Source organism: Haematobia irritans, chromosome 5 (genome assembly GCF_050003625.1).
Source record: "Haematobia irritans isolate KBUSLIRL chromosome 5, ASM5000362v1, whole genome shotgun sequence".
NCBI classification, from domain to species: domain Eukaryota; kingdom Metazoa; phylum Arthropoda; class Insecta; order Diptera; family Muscidae; genus Haematobia; species Haematobia irritans.
The window spans coordinates 120,910,890-120,930,656 of record NC_134401.1 but is presented as its reverse complement, the minus strand read 5'-3'; the positions used below and the strand labels follow the sequence as shown (position 1 = coordinate 120,930,656).

The following is a 19,767-nucleotide window of genomic DNA, read 5'->3' as shown; positions in this document are numbered from 1 at the left end:
CAGGGAGTAGATTTAGCATTGTCGCTATGCGTACCAAATTTTGTTGAAATCGATTCAGATTTAGATATAGCTCCCATATATATCTTTTGCCCGATATGCACTTATATGGACCCAGAAGCCAGAGTTTTGGCCCAATTTGGTTGAAATTTTGCACTAGGAGTACAATTAGAAATATAGTCATGTGTGCCAAACTTGATTGAAATCGGTTCAGATTTAGATATAGCTCCCATATATATGTTTTTCTGATTTCGACAAAAATGGTCAAAATACCAACATTTTCCTTGTTAAATCGCCACTGCTTAATCGAAAAGTTGTAAAAATGACTCTAATTTTCCTAAACTTCTAATACATATATATCGAGCGATAAATCATAAATAAACTTTTGCGAAGTTTCCTTAAAATTGCTTCAGATTTAAATGTTTCCCATATTTTTTGTTACTAAAATTGTGTTCCACCCTAGTGCATTAGCCGACTTAAATTTTGAGTCAATAGATTTTGTAGAAGGCTATCAAATTCTGTCCAGATCGAGTGATATTTAAATGTATGTATTTGGGACAAACCTTTATATATAGCCCCAAACACATTTGACGGATGCGATATGGTATCGAAAATTTAGATCTACAAAGTGGTGCAGGGTATAATATAGTTGGCCCCGTCCGACTTTAGACTTTCCTTACTTGTTTTTACTAACATTGTGTTGCACCCTAGTGCACTAGCCGACTTAAATATTGAGTCTATAGATTTTGTAGAAGTCTATCAAATTCTGTCCAGATCGAGTGATATTTAAATGTATGTACACGCAGAGAAGGAATATGATCACCTCAAACATGTTTCAAGAGCAAAATATTATTTTTGTATGGTGACCATGTAACATGTTTGTCACTAAAATGTTATTTTCTCGTCAAATATAACCTGCTTGCCGAAATCAGATACATGATTTCCGAGAAAATAACATGGTTGCGAAAAATAACATTTTGCTCTTAAAACATGTTTGAGATGATCATATTCCTTCTCTGGGTGTGAAAAAGTAACATTTTGCTCTGGAGATGATCATATTCCTTCTCCGTGTGCGCCTAGGTATTGCAAAACCAATACCAAGGAACTTTAATTCAGAACCAATACCAAAAAGAAATTCAAAATCTTTGGATTCAATTTGATTTTTTGAGTGTACTTGGACATGAAAAAAGAACATAATAAACGTTTTAGATATTTTTTTTTAGAACGTTTGAAAGACACAAATAGCACGAGACATTGACACGTTAAGTAAAACTCTTCAATTCAAAGTAAACCCTTGGAGAAATTATCAACGAAAATCGAATACACTCACTGCCAGTTTCTAAGAAATAATGTCGCAGCCGTAAGTCCCATGCCAAGCATGACATTTGAAAACGTCAAACGTTAACACCTCGCAGAATACATTCCCCATTAAATCTCCCCCACATTGCTAGCTAGATCCAATTGAACCTGAAGCTATAAATCGATCGATTAATTGTACGCTTGTTGCTTGTGCCTAATACAGGTCCCAACACTCAATGAGATCGTCAACGACTTCGATGTCTCTAACGACGATGGCGACTCTTTTTGTTTTTTTGTTTTTTGCTTAATGTAAGCTTGCACACACACTCACCTACAGAAGCGTTTTATCTAAGCGGTACGTATGTTGGCTGGATGGCTGGTGTGACTATAAAACAAATCAAAATATTTATTAATAAGAAAGCGCAAAAAAAAATAATAAAACATAAAAAAATATTCATAATAAAGAAATACACCGTGAAAGCAACACAACGACAGCGACAACGACAACGGCAATAGCAATCAACAAAAAAACACACAAATCAATATAAAATGGAATTGTAACGCCAGGAGAATGTTCAGTCAAGTTGAAATTGTTGCGCGGCAAACACAAAAACGGTCGGTGGCATTTGAAAATAAATACAAACGAAAATATATACAAAAATTTAAAAATAAAAATGAAAATTAATAATAAAATAACATGAATTATTTATTAATTAAAAAAAAAAATAAAAAACTGAAAAAATATACATTTTAAGACAAAAATATAACGGGGAAAAAAATAATTAAAATTAAAAAAATCCCACAACATTAAAAAAAAACTAATTATATGTATTTTACTATACAACGAATCCATTATTTTCTATATATAATAATATAAAATAAAACTGTGTTATTGTGATCTGATACCGAAATACAACAACCACTAAAGCAACAAAAAAATGTAAAATCCATCATTACAATATTTCAACCGATATTTCGATCGAAACAAAACAAAACACAAAACAAGTTAATTTAGTTTGACGATTATTTTAAAAACATCCATTAAAATAAAATCACGTAAATATCTGTATAAATACATCGATTGTTTTATATTTAAAGAATTTTATGCTCCAATTGATGTCTACTGTTTTTTTTTTTTTTTTTGTTCAAAAAATCATTAGTGCGAACTTTAATTACTGTGTGATAATTGTTGTTGATTTTATTTGAAGGCATTTGTAACAAACAAAATAATTGTTTTCCATTAAAAAAAAAAAACTAAATAGTGAACAAAAGAAATTTTATAAAACTCTAAATTGATGTGATTTGTTTGTTTATAACATAAGTGTTTATCCATTAGTGTTAAAATAAATTGTATGCATAAACAAATTTTGATTGTATTTTAACAATTCCTTAACTGATTTGTGTATATTCTCTTAATTAAATAATTGTGAATTATTATTAGTGCATCATCATGAAAATACCAAATATATTAAATAGTAATGGATCAATTAAGGATTCCACATCAAACACTGATGTTAGCCCATCTGGAAAAGGCTCATGTTGTGAGTATTAAATATTGGCTTTTATAAATTATAATTTTGAGGGAATATTAACTACTCCGAAAATAGTCCATCATGAAAATTTCTTGTTATATTTAACTTTGTTTTTATTATACCCTCCACCATAGGATGGGATATATATTAACTTTATCATACCGTTTGTAACACATCGAAATATTGCTTGTGGTGAAATTCTGAGACGATCTAAGCATGTCCGTCTGTCCGTCCGTCCGTCTGTTGAAATCACGCTAACTTCCGAACGAAACAAGCTATCGACTTGAAACTTGGCACAAGTGGTTGTTATTGATGTAGGTCGGATGGTGGGAGCCACCGTGGTGCAATGGTTAGCATGTCCGCCTTGCATACACAAGGTCGTGGGTTCGATTCCTGCTTCGACCGAACACCAAAAAGTTTTTCAGCGGTGGATTATCCCACCTCAGTAATGCTGGTGACATATCTGAGGGTTTCAAAACTTCTCTAAGTGGTTTCACTGCTATGTGGAACGCCGTTCGGACTCGGCTATAAAAAGGAGGTCCCTTGTCATTGAGCTTAACATGGAATCGGGCAGCACTCAGTGATAAGAGAGAAGTTCACCACTGTGGTATCACAATGGACTGAATAGTCTAAGTGAGCCTGATACATCGGGCTGCCACATAACCTAACCTAACCTAGGTCGGATGGTATTGCAAATGGGCCATATCGGTCCACTTTTACGTATAGCCCCCATATAAACGGACCCCCAGATTTGGCTTGCGGAGCCTATAAGAGTAGCATATTTCATCCGATCTATAACTATATATAGCGCCCATATGATACTTAACAGCCATGCCAAAAGTACTCCACATCGGTCCATAATTATATATAGCCCCCATATAAACCGATCCCCCGATTTGGCTTGCGGATCCTCTAAGAGCAGCAAATTTCATCCGATCCGGTTGAACTTTGGTACATGGTATTAGTATATGGTGTCTAGAAACCATGGAAAATTGAAAATATATATATATATATATATATATATATATATATATATATATATATATATATATATATATATATATATATATATATATATAAATATATATATATATATATTTATATATATATATATATATACATATATATATATATATATATATATATATATATATATATATATATATATATATATATATATATATATATATATATATATATATATATATATATATAAACCAATCCCCAGATTTGACCTCCGGAACCTCTTGCAGGAGCACAATTCATCCGATCCGGTTGAAATTTGGTATGTGGAGTTAGTATATGGTTTCTAACAACCATACAAAAATTGGTCCATATCGGTCCATAATTATATATAGCCCCCATATAAACCGATCGCCAGATAAGGTTTGCGGATCCTCTAAGAGCATCAAATTTCATCCGATCCGGCTGAAATTTGGTACATGTTATTAGTATATGGTCTCTAACAGCCATGCAAAAATTGGTCCATATGGGTCCATTATTATATACAGCTGCCATATAAACCGATCCCCAGATTCGACCTCCGGAGCCTCTTGCAGGAGCAAAATTTATCCGATCCGGTTGAAATTTGGAACTTGGTGTTAGTATGTGGTCTCTAACAAACACGCAAGAATTGGTCCATATCGATCCATCCCACCAAAAAAATTTGGAAATTCTTCCAAAGGCACAACTTTAAAAGCACTCCCAGAAGATGCACTCACAATGATGTTCTTTATTTTAACTACCCAAGATGTTCTTTTAATTCAATTTTTTATAACTTAGTTTTTTCATACTTTTAATGGGTAATTGTAAAATGGTACAAATCATTTAAATTTTGTCGAAAAAAGTGCTAAATCCAATCTGAAAAAATTGTGCATTTTTGAAAATGTTTGAGGTCAAACGTTTCCGACAAGCGTTAGAATCCATTAAAAATTATAAAAAATTATAAAAATTATTTATTTGACAAAACATCAAAGAATTGTTTAATTTACATCCAAAACATTGAATTCGGATCGCACCTAAAGAAGTGATGCAAACTCAGTGCAACGGCTGTTGCAATGGAGGACTTCCGTCCTATGACAAGCCCATGTTAAATTCATCGCTTCTGCGTCAATTTTGCACCACTTCCGGATCCAAAAAGAATATTTTCATTACTTTTTTGGCGACGCTTTTTTTGCTGGGATAATTATATATCCCCCATATAAACCGTTCCCCAGATTTGATCTCAGGAGCCTCTTGGAGAAGCAAAATTCATCCGATCCGGTTGAAATTTGCAACGTGGTGTTAGTGTATGGCCGCTAATAACCATGCCATAATTGGTCAATATATGTCTATAGTTATTTATGGCCGATCCCCAATCACACAAAAAATGGTCCATATCGGTTCATAATCATGGTTGCCACTCGAGCCAAAAATAATCTACCAAAATTTTATTTCTATAGAAAATGTTGTCAAAATTTTAATTTTATTGAAAATTTTGTAAAAATTTTATTTCTACTGAAAATTTTGTCAAAATGTTATTTTTATAGAAAATTTTGTCAAAATTTTATTTCCATAGAAAATTTTGACAACATTTTATTTCTATAGAAAATTTTGACAAAATTTTATTTCTATAGAAAATTTTGTTAAAATTTTATTTCTTTCTATACAAAATTTTGTCAAACTTAATTATATACGTATTTAGACGGCCTTGTTTAGTTTAATATATACCACATAACTTGCAATTTAGAAGACGGCGTTAGGAAGTTTTAAGATACCTTGCCATCGGCAAGTGATACCGCAACCCAAGTAATTCGATTGTGGATGACAGTTTTTAGTAGAATTTTCTACGCAATCCATGGTGGTGGGTACATAAGCTTCGGCCTGGCCGAACTTACGGCCGTATATACTTGTTTTGTATGTCTCAAATATTATGATAAAATTTAACGAGAGTATAAGAAACTTCAGTGTAAACTAAATAGAAGAACATTTTCGCACGATTCTTAAAAATAGTACGAATTAACGGTTAATATGGCCACGATTTGGCGCCAATGATTTTTTCTTTACTTTTAGTTCATTATTTATTTTATGAGAAGGTGTGTCACTTCGTAAATGCTACTTTTGTTTTTCTTGTTTTAACAACGCATTGTGGAATTCTCTAAAAAGTGGAGTACAATTTACTCTGAAAAAAATATTGTCCTAATATGAATGATTATTCAAACAAAATTTTAGGACTTGCAATTTATACAATATTATGGAGAGAAGTTCACCAATGTGGTATCACAATGGACTGAATAGTCAAAGTGAGCCTGATACATCGGGCTACCACCTAACCTAACCTAACATTATGGACAATATTATTGAAAATAATGACATTTTAATTAAAAGAAGGTTACTAACTTTCCTTTTTTTATTAAATATAGGACACGAATCTTTGAACTTTGCGATCCTCCTTTAAAGTTAGAGAAATTTTCCATAAAGTAAAAAAAACAAATGTTTTTCATTTAAAGAAAATCTTTAAATTAACTAAAATATAGATGCTTTGGATATGAGATAAAAACACTTCCAAAGACTTATTTGAGGAGTTTTGCCTCTTGTAGTTTAGTTTTCGTTTTTTTTTTGTTTTTTAATTGAGCAAATCTTGTTTACTTTAAAGTATCTGTTATAATTCGGATTTTTATGCCCTCCACCATAGGATTGTATATATTGTAAAACATCGAAATATTGCTCTCAGACCCCTTAAAGTAACCCAGCAAAAAAGCGTCGCCAAAAATGTAATGAAATTGTTCTATTTGGATACGGAAGTGGTGCAAAATTGACGCAGAAGCTATGAATTTAACATGGGCTTGTTATAGGACGAAAGTCCTCCATTTCAACAACCGTTGCACTGAATTTGCATGACTTCTTTAGGTGCGATCCGAATTCCATGTTTTGGATGTAAATTAAACAATTCTGTGATGTTTTGTCAAATAAATAATTTTTATAATTTTTTATAATTTTTAATGGATTCTAACGCTTGTCTGAAACGTTTGACCTCAAATATTTTCAAAAATTCACAATTTTTTCAGATTGGATTTAGAATTTTTTCAACAAAATTTAAATGTTTTGTACAATTTTATGAATTTTTACTATGTTTTTAACCTATTTGAAACAAGTATATAAAGCAGTAAATTCGGCCGGGCCGAATTTTAAATACCCACCACCATGAATCAAATACGATAGTTTACTTTGAAAACTCTTCGTCGTAGTGGGTTACTTGATAATATATAGAATTGTAGCGGGTTTGATGACAAATCTTCTCCCAAGCAAGTCAGTTCCCGAAGACAAACTTTAAAGATCTACCTATGAAGACCAGATCAGATTCTGGATTTATGAGAACCAATTTTGTTTGAGTTTTAGAGAAATTATAAACATATTGTGTATATGATGAAATTACGCCTTGATTAAAAATCTTAAATATGTAGATTTTTTTCCGCCATTATTTAAATACGATGAGTAAAATCTGGATATTTTACTTTCAGTTTGAAGCAATTTTCATGATCAGTGCGCCTGCTATACCCTGAAAGAAGTGTTTTCTTTTTTGAGAAACGTAATTTTAGACAAGCAAAGTTTTCTTTTGACCCAAGTTTTAGAGGCAATCGTTGAATAAACGAAAATACTTTAAAAGACAAGGATATTTCGTTTGTCTAAAATTTCATTATACATTACTAATTTCCAGCAAATCGGATAAAAACTACGGATTCTAGAAGCCCAAGAAATAAAGCCGGGAGATCGGTGTATATGGGGGCTACACCAAAACATGGACCGATAGGCACCATTTGCTACTCACATATCTGTGATCTTAAAATACCTCCAGATTTTCAATTTCAAACAAATCGGCTAGAAAATATAGTCTCTAGACGCCCAAGAAGTAAAAATCGAGAGATCAGTCTATATGGGGGCTATACCAAAAAATGGGCACCATTTTCGGCACACATTTTCGGCACACCTTTTTATGGTCCCAAAAGAACTCTAGATTTTCAATTTCAGGAAAATCGGATAGAAAATATAGTTTCTAGAAGCCCAAGAAGCAAAATCGGGAGATCAGTCTCTATGGGGGCTATATCAAAACATGGACCGATGAGCACCATTTTCGGCACACCTTTTTATGGTCCTCAAATACATCTAGATTTCCAATTTCAGGCAAATCGGATGGCAAATATAGTTTCTAGAAGCCCTAGAAGCAAAATCGAGATATCGGTCTATATGGGGGCTTTGCCAAAACATGGACCTATGGGCACCATTTTCGGCAAACCTTTTTATGGTCCTCAAATACCTCTATATTTCCAATTTCAGGCAAATTGGATAAAAACTACGGTTTTTATAGGCCCAAGACTCCAAATCGGGAGGTTGGATTATATGGGGGCTATATCAAAACATGGACCGATGGATACCATTTTCGACACACCTCTTTATGGTCCCAAAATACCTCTAGATTTGCAATTTCATACAAATCGGACAGAAAATACTGTTTCTAGACGCGTAAGAAGCAAAATCGGGAGATCGGTCTATATGGGGGCTATACCAAAACATAGACCGATTCGGACCATTTTCGACACACCTCCTTATGGTCCTAAAATACCTCTAGATTTTCAATTTCAGACAAATCGGATAGAAAATACTGTTTCTAGACGCCTAAGAAGCAAAATCGGGAGATCGGTCTATATGGGGGCTATACCAAAACATGGACCGATACGGACCATTTTCGAAACACCTCCTTATGGTCCTAAAATACCTCTAGATTTTCAATTTCAGACAAATCGGATAGAAAATACTGTTTCTAGACGCCTAAGAAGCAAAATCGGGAGATCGGTCTATATGGGGGCTATACCAAAACATGGACCGATACGGACCATTTTCGACACACCTCTTTACGGTCCCAAAATACCTCTGGATTTCCAATTTCAGGCAAATCTGATAAAAACTACGGTTTTTATAGGCCCAAGACCCCAAATCGGGAGGTCGGTTTATATGGGGACTATATCAAAACTTGGACCGATATAGTCCATCTTCGAACTTGACCTGCCTGCAAACAAAAAACTAATCTGTGCCAAATTTCGGGACGATAGCGCCATTATTGAAGGCTGTAGCGTGATTAAAACAGACAGACAGACAGACAGACAGACAGACAGACGGACAGACGGACATGCTTATATCGTCTTAGAATTTCTCCCTGATCAAGAATATATATACTTTATATAGTCGAAAATTGATATTTCGATGTGTTACGGAATGACAAACTTATTATACCCCCGTCACCATTCTATGGTGGTGGGTATAAAAAGTTAAAATTACCCATTAAGAGTATGAAAAAAGCATGTTATAAAAAATAGTAGTAAAACTATAAAACATCATTGGGAGTGCATCCTCTGGAAGTGCTTTTAAAGTTGTGCCTTTGGAAGACCTTCCAAATTTTTTTGCTGGGTTATTATACATCCATGTTATTATACATCCATTTAGTGACATAAAATTATCAGAATAACCTACTGTTCAATATATTTCAAAAGATTGAATGCGATTCGGATGCCCAAAATGAAACAGATTTCTAAGAGTTTGTCCGAGAGTGGTTCCTGAGGACCAGTCTATGGGGTGCTCCTGCTATATTGTCCCAGGACGTGTCCTTTGGAATTAGTCCAAGACGTGTCCTAAAGTGTAAATTTACTCCGTCAATGACAAACCCATGTTAAAGTGACCGGTTCCTTCCATACATTTTGACCAGAACTGGGACTGGTCCATACACACCAGGGACTAGTCCTGTACCGGTCCTGCGCTGAAAAAAATATTGTCGTGAGACCAAAAATTTAATGTTCTTAAAATAGGAATACAAATTTTGCTTAGCATAGAAGACGCACTTCTCTAATATAAAGTTTTTTTCCTTGTCCAAAAGTCGATAAGCTTTTCAATGAAGTCGTATTGTCCTTATAATTAAGTGATTTGACTTAAAAATGGGTATCTTAACATGAAAGAAAAAATGTATAGGCTAAGGTCAACTTGACTTTAATAATTCAGAAAAATTCTTTAAATCTAATGAAATTGTCTTTAAATTTGTTGTCTTTTTGCGTCTTGACTACAAAGCAAAAAATCGTTCAAATATAGGACATGTTTTTCAAAACTTTATTTTAAAGACGTTTTTTATTTGAAACATAGCATAATTTATACTGGAAGTCGATTCTTAATTTGGAAAATAAAGTTGTCGTTAACTCGTTTTTAAAGGACTTTGATAGCATATGAAGGAAAAAAGCTGAAAAAGCGAAAAATTAAAATTTACTTCTAGAAATAAGTACACAAAACCGAAATTTAAAAGAGAATTGTGTCTTAAAAGTATCCTTACTTGTATTCTTCATACCTAAAGCAGGAAAAGCCTCTCACTCGAGTGCGAAGGATTTCCGACCAATCAGCTTATCCTCATTCCTACTTAAGACCCTGGAGAGGATGATAGACATGTATCTTAGAACTAGCGTGGATTCAGGTTTGCTCTCGAAACGACAGCATGCATACTCGAAGGGCAGGTCTACTGAGACCGCATTGCATGAACTGGTCAGCTTTATTGAAAGCTCACTATCTGTCAAAGAATACACAATCGTGGCGTTTCTAGACATCGAAGGAGCGTTCAATAATGTCCATCCGAGCTCGATATTAAATGGACTGAAAACTCTGAATGTTGATCCAGGTATACTTAGGCTGTTAGACGAACTTCTAATAAAGAGACGTATTTCAGCCACACTAGGGCAAGCAAACATACAAAAGTATGTGAATGCTATATATTATCAAGTAACCCTCTACGACGATGAGTTTTCATGGTGGTGGGTATTTAAGATTCGGCCCGGCCGAACTTCTATGTATACTTGTTAAATGTAAGTTTTGCGTACTTAATTTTTTAAATTATCAGTTTTTCAGCTTTTTTCTTCATGTGCTATCAAAGTCCCTTACAAATGTGTTTACAACTTAAAATTGGGACTCGACTAAAAGTAGAAATTATGCGTTGTTTGAAGTAAGAAATACATTGAAATAAAGTGTTGAAAAACATATTATATTAATGAAATTAACGAAATCAATTTTCAAGAATTTGTCAGATTTATTAGAGCAAAGTTGAACTTAGTTAAACATATTTGTTTTCAGTTAGGATATCCAATTTTAAGTCGAATCACTTAACCACAAGGACAAAACGACTTCATTGAAAAAATTTATCAATTTGGGACAAAGAAAAAAACTATATCAGATAAGTGCGTTTGTATCATATCCCCAGCAAACTATATTGTTTGCTCACATCTCGTCCAATTTTTGATTATTATTACAGTTCCTACCTTAAACCTAAATTGAAAGAAGAGTTTTCTTTTCTGAGAAACTAAATTTTAAACAAACAAAGTTTACTCTTTGCGCTAAAACATGTTCTGGAAAAGCAACTAAAATGGATTGAATACAACCCTTGCAAGGTTTGTCATAAATTCGGATTTATTTTCTCCTAAAAAAAAATCCATTCAAATGGGAATTCCGATCCGGGAAAAGTATTTTTCTCTTCGCATAAAATCTTCTAAATCAACATAAACTAAAAATTTTCCATTCAATAATTTATGTATAAATCCGCATTAATGTTATTATACATCCATGTACAAATAAAAAAAAATAAAATAAATTTTCCATGAAGAAATCAATAAAAATTTTCCACTACCAATGATTTGGTGTTTTTTATTAAAATAAAAATATATGCTAAACTTGACCTGGAAAATTTTTCAAAATCAAAACCACAATTTGTAGTAATCGCAACAAAAAAGCCATTTTATTAAATTATGTTAGTGCCCAAGGTGGTACTTGATTCATTTCAATACAAAAAAGAGACAGCAAAAAAAAACAGTTGATATAAATTAATTTGGTTGGTGGCTAAATTTGTTAAATGCAAATTTTACCCAACAGGTGATTGGTGACAAGAACCAAACACGCTTAAACCGCTTTAAACAAGCTCATAATTGCAATTAGAATGGTTAGCTTGTAAAATTGTAGACAAGAAGTAGAAATGTGGTATAGACAGATTTGACTTGGCTAATCAGTTCCTGATAATTTTCAGAGTCATGGACATAAACATACAGTTGAAGTAAAATAAGAAAGAGTTGTTTATTTACAACACTTTGGAACTAATGGATATTTTCACAGTGCTCTATAAAAAAAAAAAAGAATGCCAAGTAGGCCCGCTCACCGTACCATATGAACTATGGCATAAAGAGATCTGTATTTCATAAAGTTGCGATGCAGACAAAGGAAATTCTCCAAAGTTGTTTTCTTTAAACGAAGCTTTTTAAATGCATTTGTGTATGCGTTGCACACTGGTCTATAAATAGATCTGCTTGGCTGGTATCCGTTACTTTTTTACTGATGACTACAGCGACATTTGTGTGTTAATGCTCAAAAATTGATCAAAAATTAAAAAAACAAGTATATACAGCACTAAGTTCGGCCGGGCCGAATCTTAAATACCCACCACCATGAACCAAATGTTAGGGTTTCCTTTGAAATTTCAGGAGGGCTTGAGGACACTTCCCGAAGATTTCACCTATGAGGACTATATCAGATTCTGGATTTATACGAACCATTTTTGTTTTAGAGGAATCATTAACATCTCTTGTAAATGCGCCAGAAAATTATAAAATAACGTCTTGATTTGAAATCTTAAATCTGTAGAAGCAAAATCTGGAAATTTTACATTGAGTTTCAAGCAATTTTCATGATCAGTGCTCCTTCTACACCCTCAAGAAGTGAAGTCGGTCTCTATGAAGGCATTACCAAATGGACCGATAAAAACATAATCCGATACACGTTTTTGTGAGCCTAAAATACCACAATATTTACAATTTCAGGCAAATCAGATAAAAACTACGGTTTCTAGAAACCCAAGGAGTTAAATCGGGAGATCGTTCTTATGGGGGCTATACTAAAATATGGACCCATACTCACCGTTTTCGGCACACCTCTTTATGACCCGAAAATACCTCTAGATTTCCAATTTCAAGCAAATAGGATAAAAACTTCGGATTCTAGAAGCCCAAGAAGTAAAATCGGGAAATCGGTCTTTATGGGGGCTATACCAAAATATGGACCGATACTCATCATTTTCGGCACACCTCTTTATGGTCCTAAAATACCTCTAGATTTCCAATTTCAGACAAATTGGATAAAAACTATGGTTTCTATAAGCCCAAGAAGTAAAATCGGGAGATCGGTCTATATGGGGGCTATACCAAAACATGGACCGATACTCACCAATTTTGGCACACCTCTTTATGGTCATAAAATACCTCTAGATTTCAAATTTCAGGCAAATTGGATAAAAACTACGATTTCTATAAGCCCAAGACCCCAAATCGGGAGGTCGGTTTATGTGGGGACTATATCAAAACCTGGACCGATATAGCCCATCTTCGAACTTGACCTGCCTGCAGACAAAAGACGAGTTTGTGCAAAACTTCAGCACGATTGCTTCATTATTGAAGACTGTAGCGTGATTACAACAGACAGACAGACAGACGGACAGACGGACATCGTTATATCGTCTTAGAATTTCTCCCTGATCAAGAATATATATACTTTATATAGTCGGAAATCGATATTTCGATGTGTTACAAACGGAATGACAAACTTATTATACCCCCGTCACCATTCTATGGTGGTGGGTATAAAAAAATTTAAATCTTTGGATTTGTTCTTTGTCAATGATTTGTCTGACGTCCTTCTATAGGACCAGATTTCGGCTTCGACCTTATATTCCTGTCTTATAAACTTGATATGTTTGGACAAATAAATTGACATGACATGTACGAACTCATCTCTGTTGAACAGTAATTTGAATTTTTGCGGAATGCTATATATGAATTTTATAACGCGACTGTGCCTATTAAGAGGATCAAAGTGAAATCAAGTACTAGACCATGATTTAACGACACAATTAAGACTGCTATTTGGGAAAGGGATATTGCACACTCTCGATGGAAACGCTTTAGATTACCACAACTTCTAGAGGAGTATCGATCGGCGAGGAGAATAGCGAACAGATATATCAATGCGACGAAACCCGAATGTTACGCTATGCGTTTCAATTCTGCTGTAGATTCCAGGGCCAAGTGCAAGATTATACATGATATCGGAGTTGGGAAGTCTAGGTCATCGAGCGGTTATCAAGGTGATCCAAATGACTTGAATGAGATGTTTTCTAATATCCATGCCCCTCCGACAGACATATCCTTCTATGACACGGATGACGGTATAGGAAGAAACTTATGTGAGAGGAACGATTTCGAGTTCAGGTGCGTTACCGAAGATGAGGTCATAGAGAGTTTTTTCATGGTTAAGTCAAATGCTATTGGCCTAGATGGGATGGACCCCAGATTTATACGAATGCTGCTCCCTCAACTTATACCTACTTTTTTAACACAATTCTGACTTCCAGCACTTATCCCACCATATGGTAGTATGCAAAGATTATTCCGATACCGAAATCTAATTCAGAGTCACGACCCATTGCTATTTTGTGTTATGTTTCTAAAGTGTTCGAAAATATTTTACATAAGCAGATATATGATTATCTTCTTCGTTGTAACTTGTTATCTGAAAGGCAGTCCGGTTTCCGCAGAGATAACAATTGTGTGAGTGCACTGATCAAAGTTTAAGAATCAATTAGAAGAAATAGTGTTGAGAACCATGTTCGTTTTCTTGTCCTCTTAGATCACTCAAAGGCTTTCGATACTGTTGATCACACAATGTTATGTCTGAAACTTCAAAGATTTTTCAATTTCTCACCTACTGCTACCTCTCTTATTACTTCCTATCTTAACAATCGGTTACAGACGGATATACTTTACAGAGATACTTTTTCATTGCCATTAATTGGACCTCTATTATTTTGCATGTACGCCAATGACCTCCCTCGTGAAATAGTCCATAGTCAGATGCTTATGTATGCAGATGACATACAAATCTTTTTAAGTAGTCCGGTAGGTGATGCTAATGAGTGTTTGGGGAAACTTAACCACGACCTGGATCGTGTGTTTAGATGGGCAAGGGCCAATGGTCTGCTACTAAATCCACTAAAGTCTAAATGTTTGATTATACACAAGAATAGAAGGTTCTCTTTGTCGAATGCTGGTATTATGATAGATGGTCAGAAAATCGATGTAGTCACTAGTGCTATGAATTTAGGAGTATTCAATAGCACTTTGAGTTGGTCGAGTCATGTAAACACGGTCGTTGGGCAGACATATGCTGAATTACGTTCTTTATGGGTTACTCATTCCTACACACCAGTCAATATTCGACTTCTCATGGCGAAAAGTCTTTTGATACCGGGTTTAATTTACAAATCTGAACTCTTCGCGAATTGTGACCAAAAATAGACTTAACGTGGCATTCAATAGTATAGTTCGTTATGTGTATGGGTTACGCAAGACCGATCATGTTTCGTATGTTACAGACTCCATCTTTGGCTTTAGCTTTAATACCCTGCTTAATGTCAAATCGTTAGTATTTCTACATAAATTGATTTACAGACGAAAACGAAGCTATCTCTATGATAAAATTCGGTTTACCAGATCTGATAGGAATAGGAATATAATACCGTTGAGAAGGAAAGTCTTGTATCCAAATGGGAGTTCTTTATTGGCACGATACGTCTCTGGAACAACCTACCACCCGATATAGAAAGCATCAGCAACGCATTATCTTTTAAGAAGAGTATTCAAAATTTATTTCACAATTAGAATATTTAATATTAAAATTTTGCTTGTAGATATAATATTATGCTATGGATTTGAATATTAAAAGTAATTTTCTTCTTTTTTTCTTTAATATTAATATACATTTTTATTTTTATACCCTCCATCATAGGATGGGGGTATATAAACTTTGTCATTCCGTTTGTAACACATCGAAATATTGCTCTAAGACCCCATAAAGTATATATATATTCTGGGTCGTGGTGAAATTCTAAGTCGATCTAAGCATGTCGGTCCGTCCGTCCGTCTGTTGAAATCACGCTAACTTCCGAACTAAACAAGCTATCGACTTGAAACTTGGCACAAGTAGTTGTTATCGATGTAGGTCGGATGGTATTGAAAATGGGCCATATCGGTCCACTTTTACGTATAGCCTCCATATAAAGGGACCCTCAGATTTGGCTTGTGGAGCCTCTAACAGAAGCATATTTCATCCGATCCGGCTGAAATTTGGTATATGGTGTTGATATATGGTCTCTAACAACCATGCAAAAATTGGTCCACATCGGTCCATAATTATATATAGCCCCCATATAAACCGATCCCCAGATTTGGCTTGTGGAGCCTCTAACAGAAGCATATTTCATCCGATCCGGCTGAAATTTAGTATATGGTGTTGGTATATGGTCTCTAACAACCATGCAAAAATTGGTTTACATCGGTCCATAATTATATATAGCCCCCATATAAACCGATTCCCAGATTTGGCTTGCAGAGCCTCAAAGAGAAGAAAATTTCATCCGATCCGGCTAAAATTTGGTTTATGATGTTGGTATATGGTCTCTAACAACCATGCAAAAATTGGTCCATATCGGTCCTCATGCTTGCAGAGCCTCAAAGAGAAGAAAATTTCATCCGATCCGGCTAAAATTTGGTTTATGATGTTGGTATATGGTCTCTAACAACCATGCAAAAATTGGTCCATATCGGTCCTTAATTATATATATCCCCCATATAAACCGTTCCCCAGATTTGGCTTGTGGAGCCTCTAACAGAAGCATATTTCATCCGATCCGGCTGAAATTTGGTATGTGGTGTTGGTATATGGTCTCTAACAATCATGCAAAAATTGGTCCACACCGGTCCTTGATTATATATGACCCCCATATAAACCGATCCCCAGATTTGGCTTGCGGAGCCTCAAAGAGAAGCAAATTTCATCCGATCCGGCTGAAATTTGGTACATGATGTTGGTATAGGGTCTCTAACAACCATGCAAAACTTGGTCCACATCGGTTCATAATTATATATAGCCCCCATATAAACCGATCCCCAGATTTGGCTTGCGAAGTCTCCAAGAGAAGCAAATTTCATCCAAGCCGGTTGTCATTTGGAACATGGTGTTAGTATATGATCTTTAACAACTGTGCCAGAATTGGTCCATATCGGTCCATAATTATATATAGCCCCCATATAAAACGTTCTCCAGATTTGACCTCCGGAGCCTCTGGGAGGAGCAAAATTCATCCGATCCGGTTCAAATTTCGAACGTGGTGTTAGTATGTGGTCGCTAACAACCATACCAAAATTGGTCCAATCACACAAAAATTGGTCCATATCGGTTCATAATCATGGTTGCCACTAGAGCCAAAAATAATCTACCAAAATTTTATTTCTGTAGAAAATTTTGTCAAAACGCTATTTCTATAGAAAATTTTGTCAAAATTTTATTTCTAGAGAAAATTTTGTTAAAATTTTATTCGGTTCATAATAAAAATTTCATCATTTTCAAAATTTTATTTCTATAGAAAATTTTGTCAAAATTTTATTTCTATAGAAAATTTTGTCAAAATTTTATTTCTATAGAAAATTTTGTTCAAATTTTATTCGGTTCATAATCATGATTGCCACTCGAGCCACAAATAATCTACCAAGATTTTATTTCTATAGAAAATTTTGTCAAAAGTTTATTTCTATAGAAAATTTTGTTAAAATTTTATTTCTGTAGAAATTTTTGTCAAAATTTTCTTTCTTTAGAATATTTTGTCAAAATTTTTATTTCTATAGAAAATTTTGTGAAAATTTTATTTCTATAGAAAATTTTGTTAAAATTTTATTTCTGTAGAAAATTTTGACAAAATTTTATGTCTACTTTGTCAAACTTAATTATATACGTATTGGATCGATCTTTTTTTATTTAATATATACCACGTATGGACTTACATACAATCAGTGCTGTCGCTACTACTTCAATCGAAGTATTTTGCTTCATTTTCACAAAATTTACTTCGTCACTCCTTCTTCCAAAAATCTGCTTCACTTTTTGTTCTGCTTCAAATTTTTAAATTTTTCCCCATATTACCTAATTGTTTTTCCTATTCCTTTAATTACGATCAGAGATGGTCTGTCGTAAACTGTAAAGTATTTGACATACGTTTACGACGTATTTTACCATACGTCATAAACGTCGCAAACCTCCGTAAAATACTTAGTTTTTGACAATATTGAAATTTGTATAGTATACGGTTTTTAAAACCAATTATTTCATACTTTTTTGTATGCCTTCAGGTTCGAGGCTTTGAAAATTTGACTTTTGCCACGGCAATTTTCAAATTTACAACAATTTGAAAACGCATTGCATTCAGAAGTTAATCAAATACCAGTTTCTCTGGAAAATTTTGCAAATTACTTTTGAATAAAAAATTAAAATTATTATAATTATAAATTCTAAAATTCTTCAATATGTCTTAGGATAATAATAAAATAGTTTGAAATCAAATCTAAGCATCCTGTGATTTTTGACATTTACTACGTTTTATACAGGTATATGACGTTTTCGACTTTTTGACAGTAGAAAACCCAAACTTTTGGTAATCGGACCATCTCTGATTACGATGAACATAGCGGTTTTAATCATTGAATTATTAACCGATGTGGACCAATTTTTGCATAGTTGTTAGAGACCATATACTTACACCATGTACCAAATTTCAGCTGGATCGGATGAAATTTGGTTCTCTTAGAGGCTCCGCAAGCCAAATCGGGGAATCAGTTTATATGGGGGCTATATATAATTATGGACCGATGTGGACCAATTTTTGCATGGTTGTTGGAGATCATATGCTGAAACTATGTACCAAATTTCAGCTGGCAAGCCAAATTTGGGGGGTCCGTTTATATGGGGGCTATACGTAAAAGTGGACCGATATGGCTCATTGCAATACCATCCGAAATACATCAATAACAACTACTTGTGCCAAGTTTCAAGTCGATAGCTTGTTTCGTTCGGAAGTTAGCGTGATTTCAACAGACGGACGGACGGACATGCTCAGATCGACTCAGAATTTCACCACGACCCAGAATATATATACTTTATGGGGTCTTAGATCAATATTTCGATGTGTTACAAACGGAATGACAAAGTTAATATACCCCCATCCTATGGTGGAGGGTATAATAAAATGAATTCTATTGTTTTGTTTTCAAAAATGTATGCTACTTTAATTTTATTCAATCTACTCCACATTTTTCCAAAATCTACTTCACTCAATTTTTCACTAGCGGCAGCACTGCATACAATTTAGAAGATGGTGTTAGGAGGTTTTAAGATACCTTCCTGGGCTTCTAGAAACCATATTTTCAATCCGATTTGCCTAAAATTTTAAATCTAGAAGTATTTTAGGACCACAAACAGTTGTGCCGAAACTGGTGCCTATCGGTCCATATTTTGGTATAATCCCCATATAGACCGAACTTCCGATTTTACTTCTTGGGCTTCTAGAAACAATATTATCAATGCGATTTACCTGAAATTTGAAATCTGGAGGTATTTTAGTACCACACATAAGTGTATCGAAAATGGGGCGTATCGGTCCATGTTATGCTATAGCCCCCATATAGACCGATCTCCCGATTTTACTTCTTGAGCTTCTAATAGAAACTGTATTTTCTATCCGATTTGCCTGAATTTGGAATTCTAGAGGTATTTTAGGCTAACAAATAGTTGTGCCGAAACTGGTGCCAATCGGTCCATGTTTTGGTATAATCCCCATATAGACCGATCTTCCGATTTTACTTCTTGGACTTCTAGAAATCGCATTTTCAATCCGATTTGCCTAAAATTTGAAATCTAGAGGTATTTTAAGACCACAAATATGTTTGCCGAAAATATGTTTGATATCTAGAGTTTTTTTAGGGCCATAAATAGGTGTTCCGAATATATTGTG

General features: G+C 34.3%; 1 protein-coding gene and 1 long non-coding RNA gene across 2 annotated transcripts in view; one reads left to right on the top strand and one right to left on the bottom strand.

Moving 5' to 3' along the window:
• The window catches only part of LOC142241728 (uncharacterized), a 262,134-nt gene that overhangs the window by 208,001 nt on the left and 34,366 nt on the right, over positions 1 to 19,767 (bottom strand). The gene's annotated exons all lie outside the window — the stretch shown is intronic.
• LOC142241726 (putative inorganic phosphate cotransporter) overlaps positions 2,642 to 19,767 on the top strand; it is a 70,970-nt gene continuing 53,844 nt past the window's right edge. Inside the window, exon 1 of the mRNA XM_075313506.1 lies at positions 2,642 to 2,837. Within this exon, the coding sequence (XP_075169621.1) occupies positions 2,747 to 2,837 (91 nt within the window). The 5' untranslated portion in view covers positions 2,642 to 2,746. The remainder of the gene's footprint in view (positions 2,838 to 19,767) is intronic.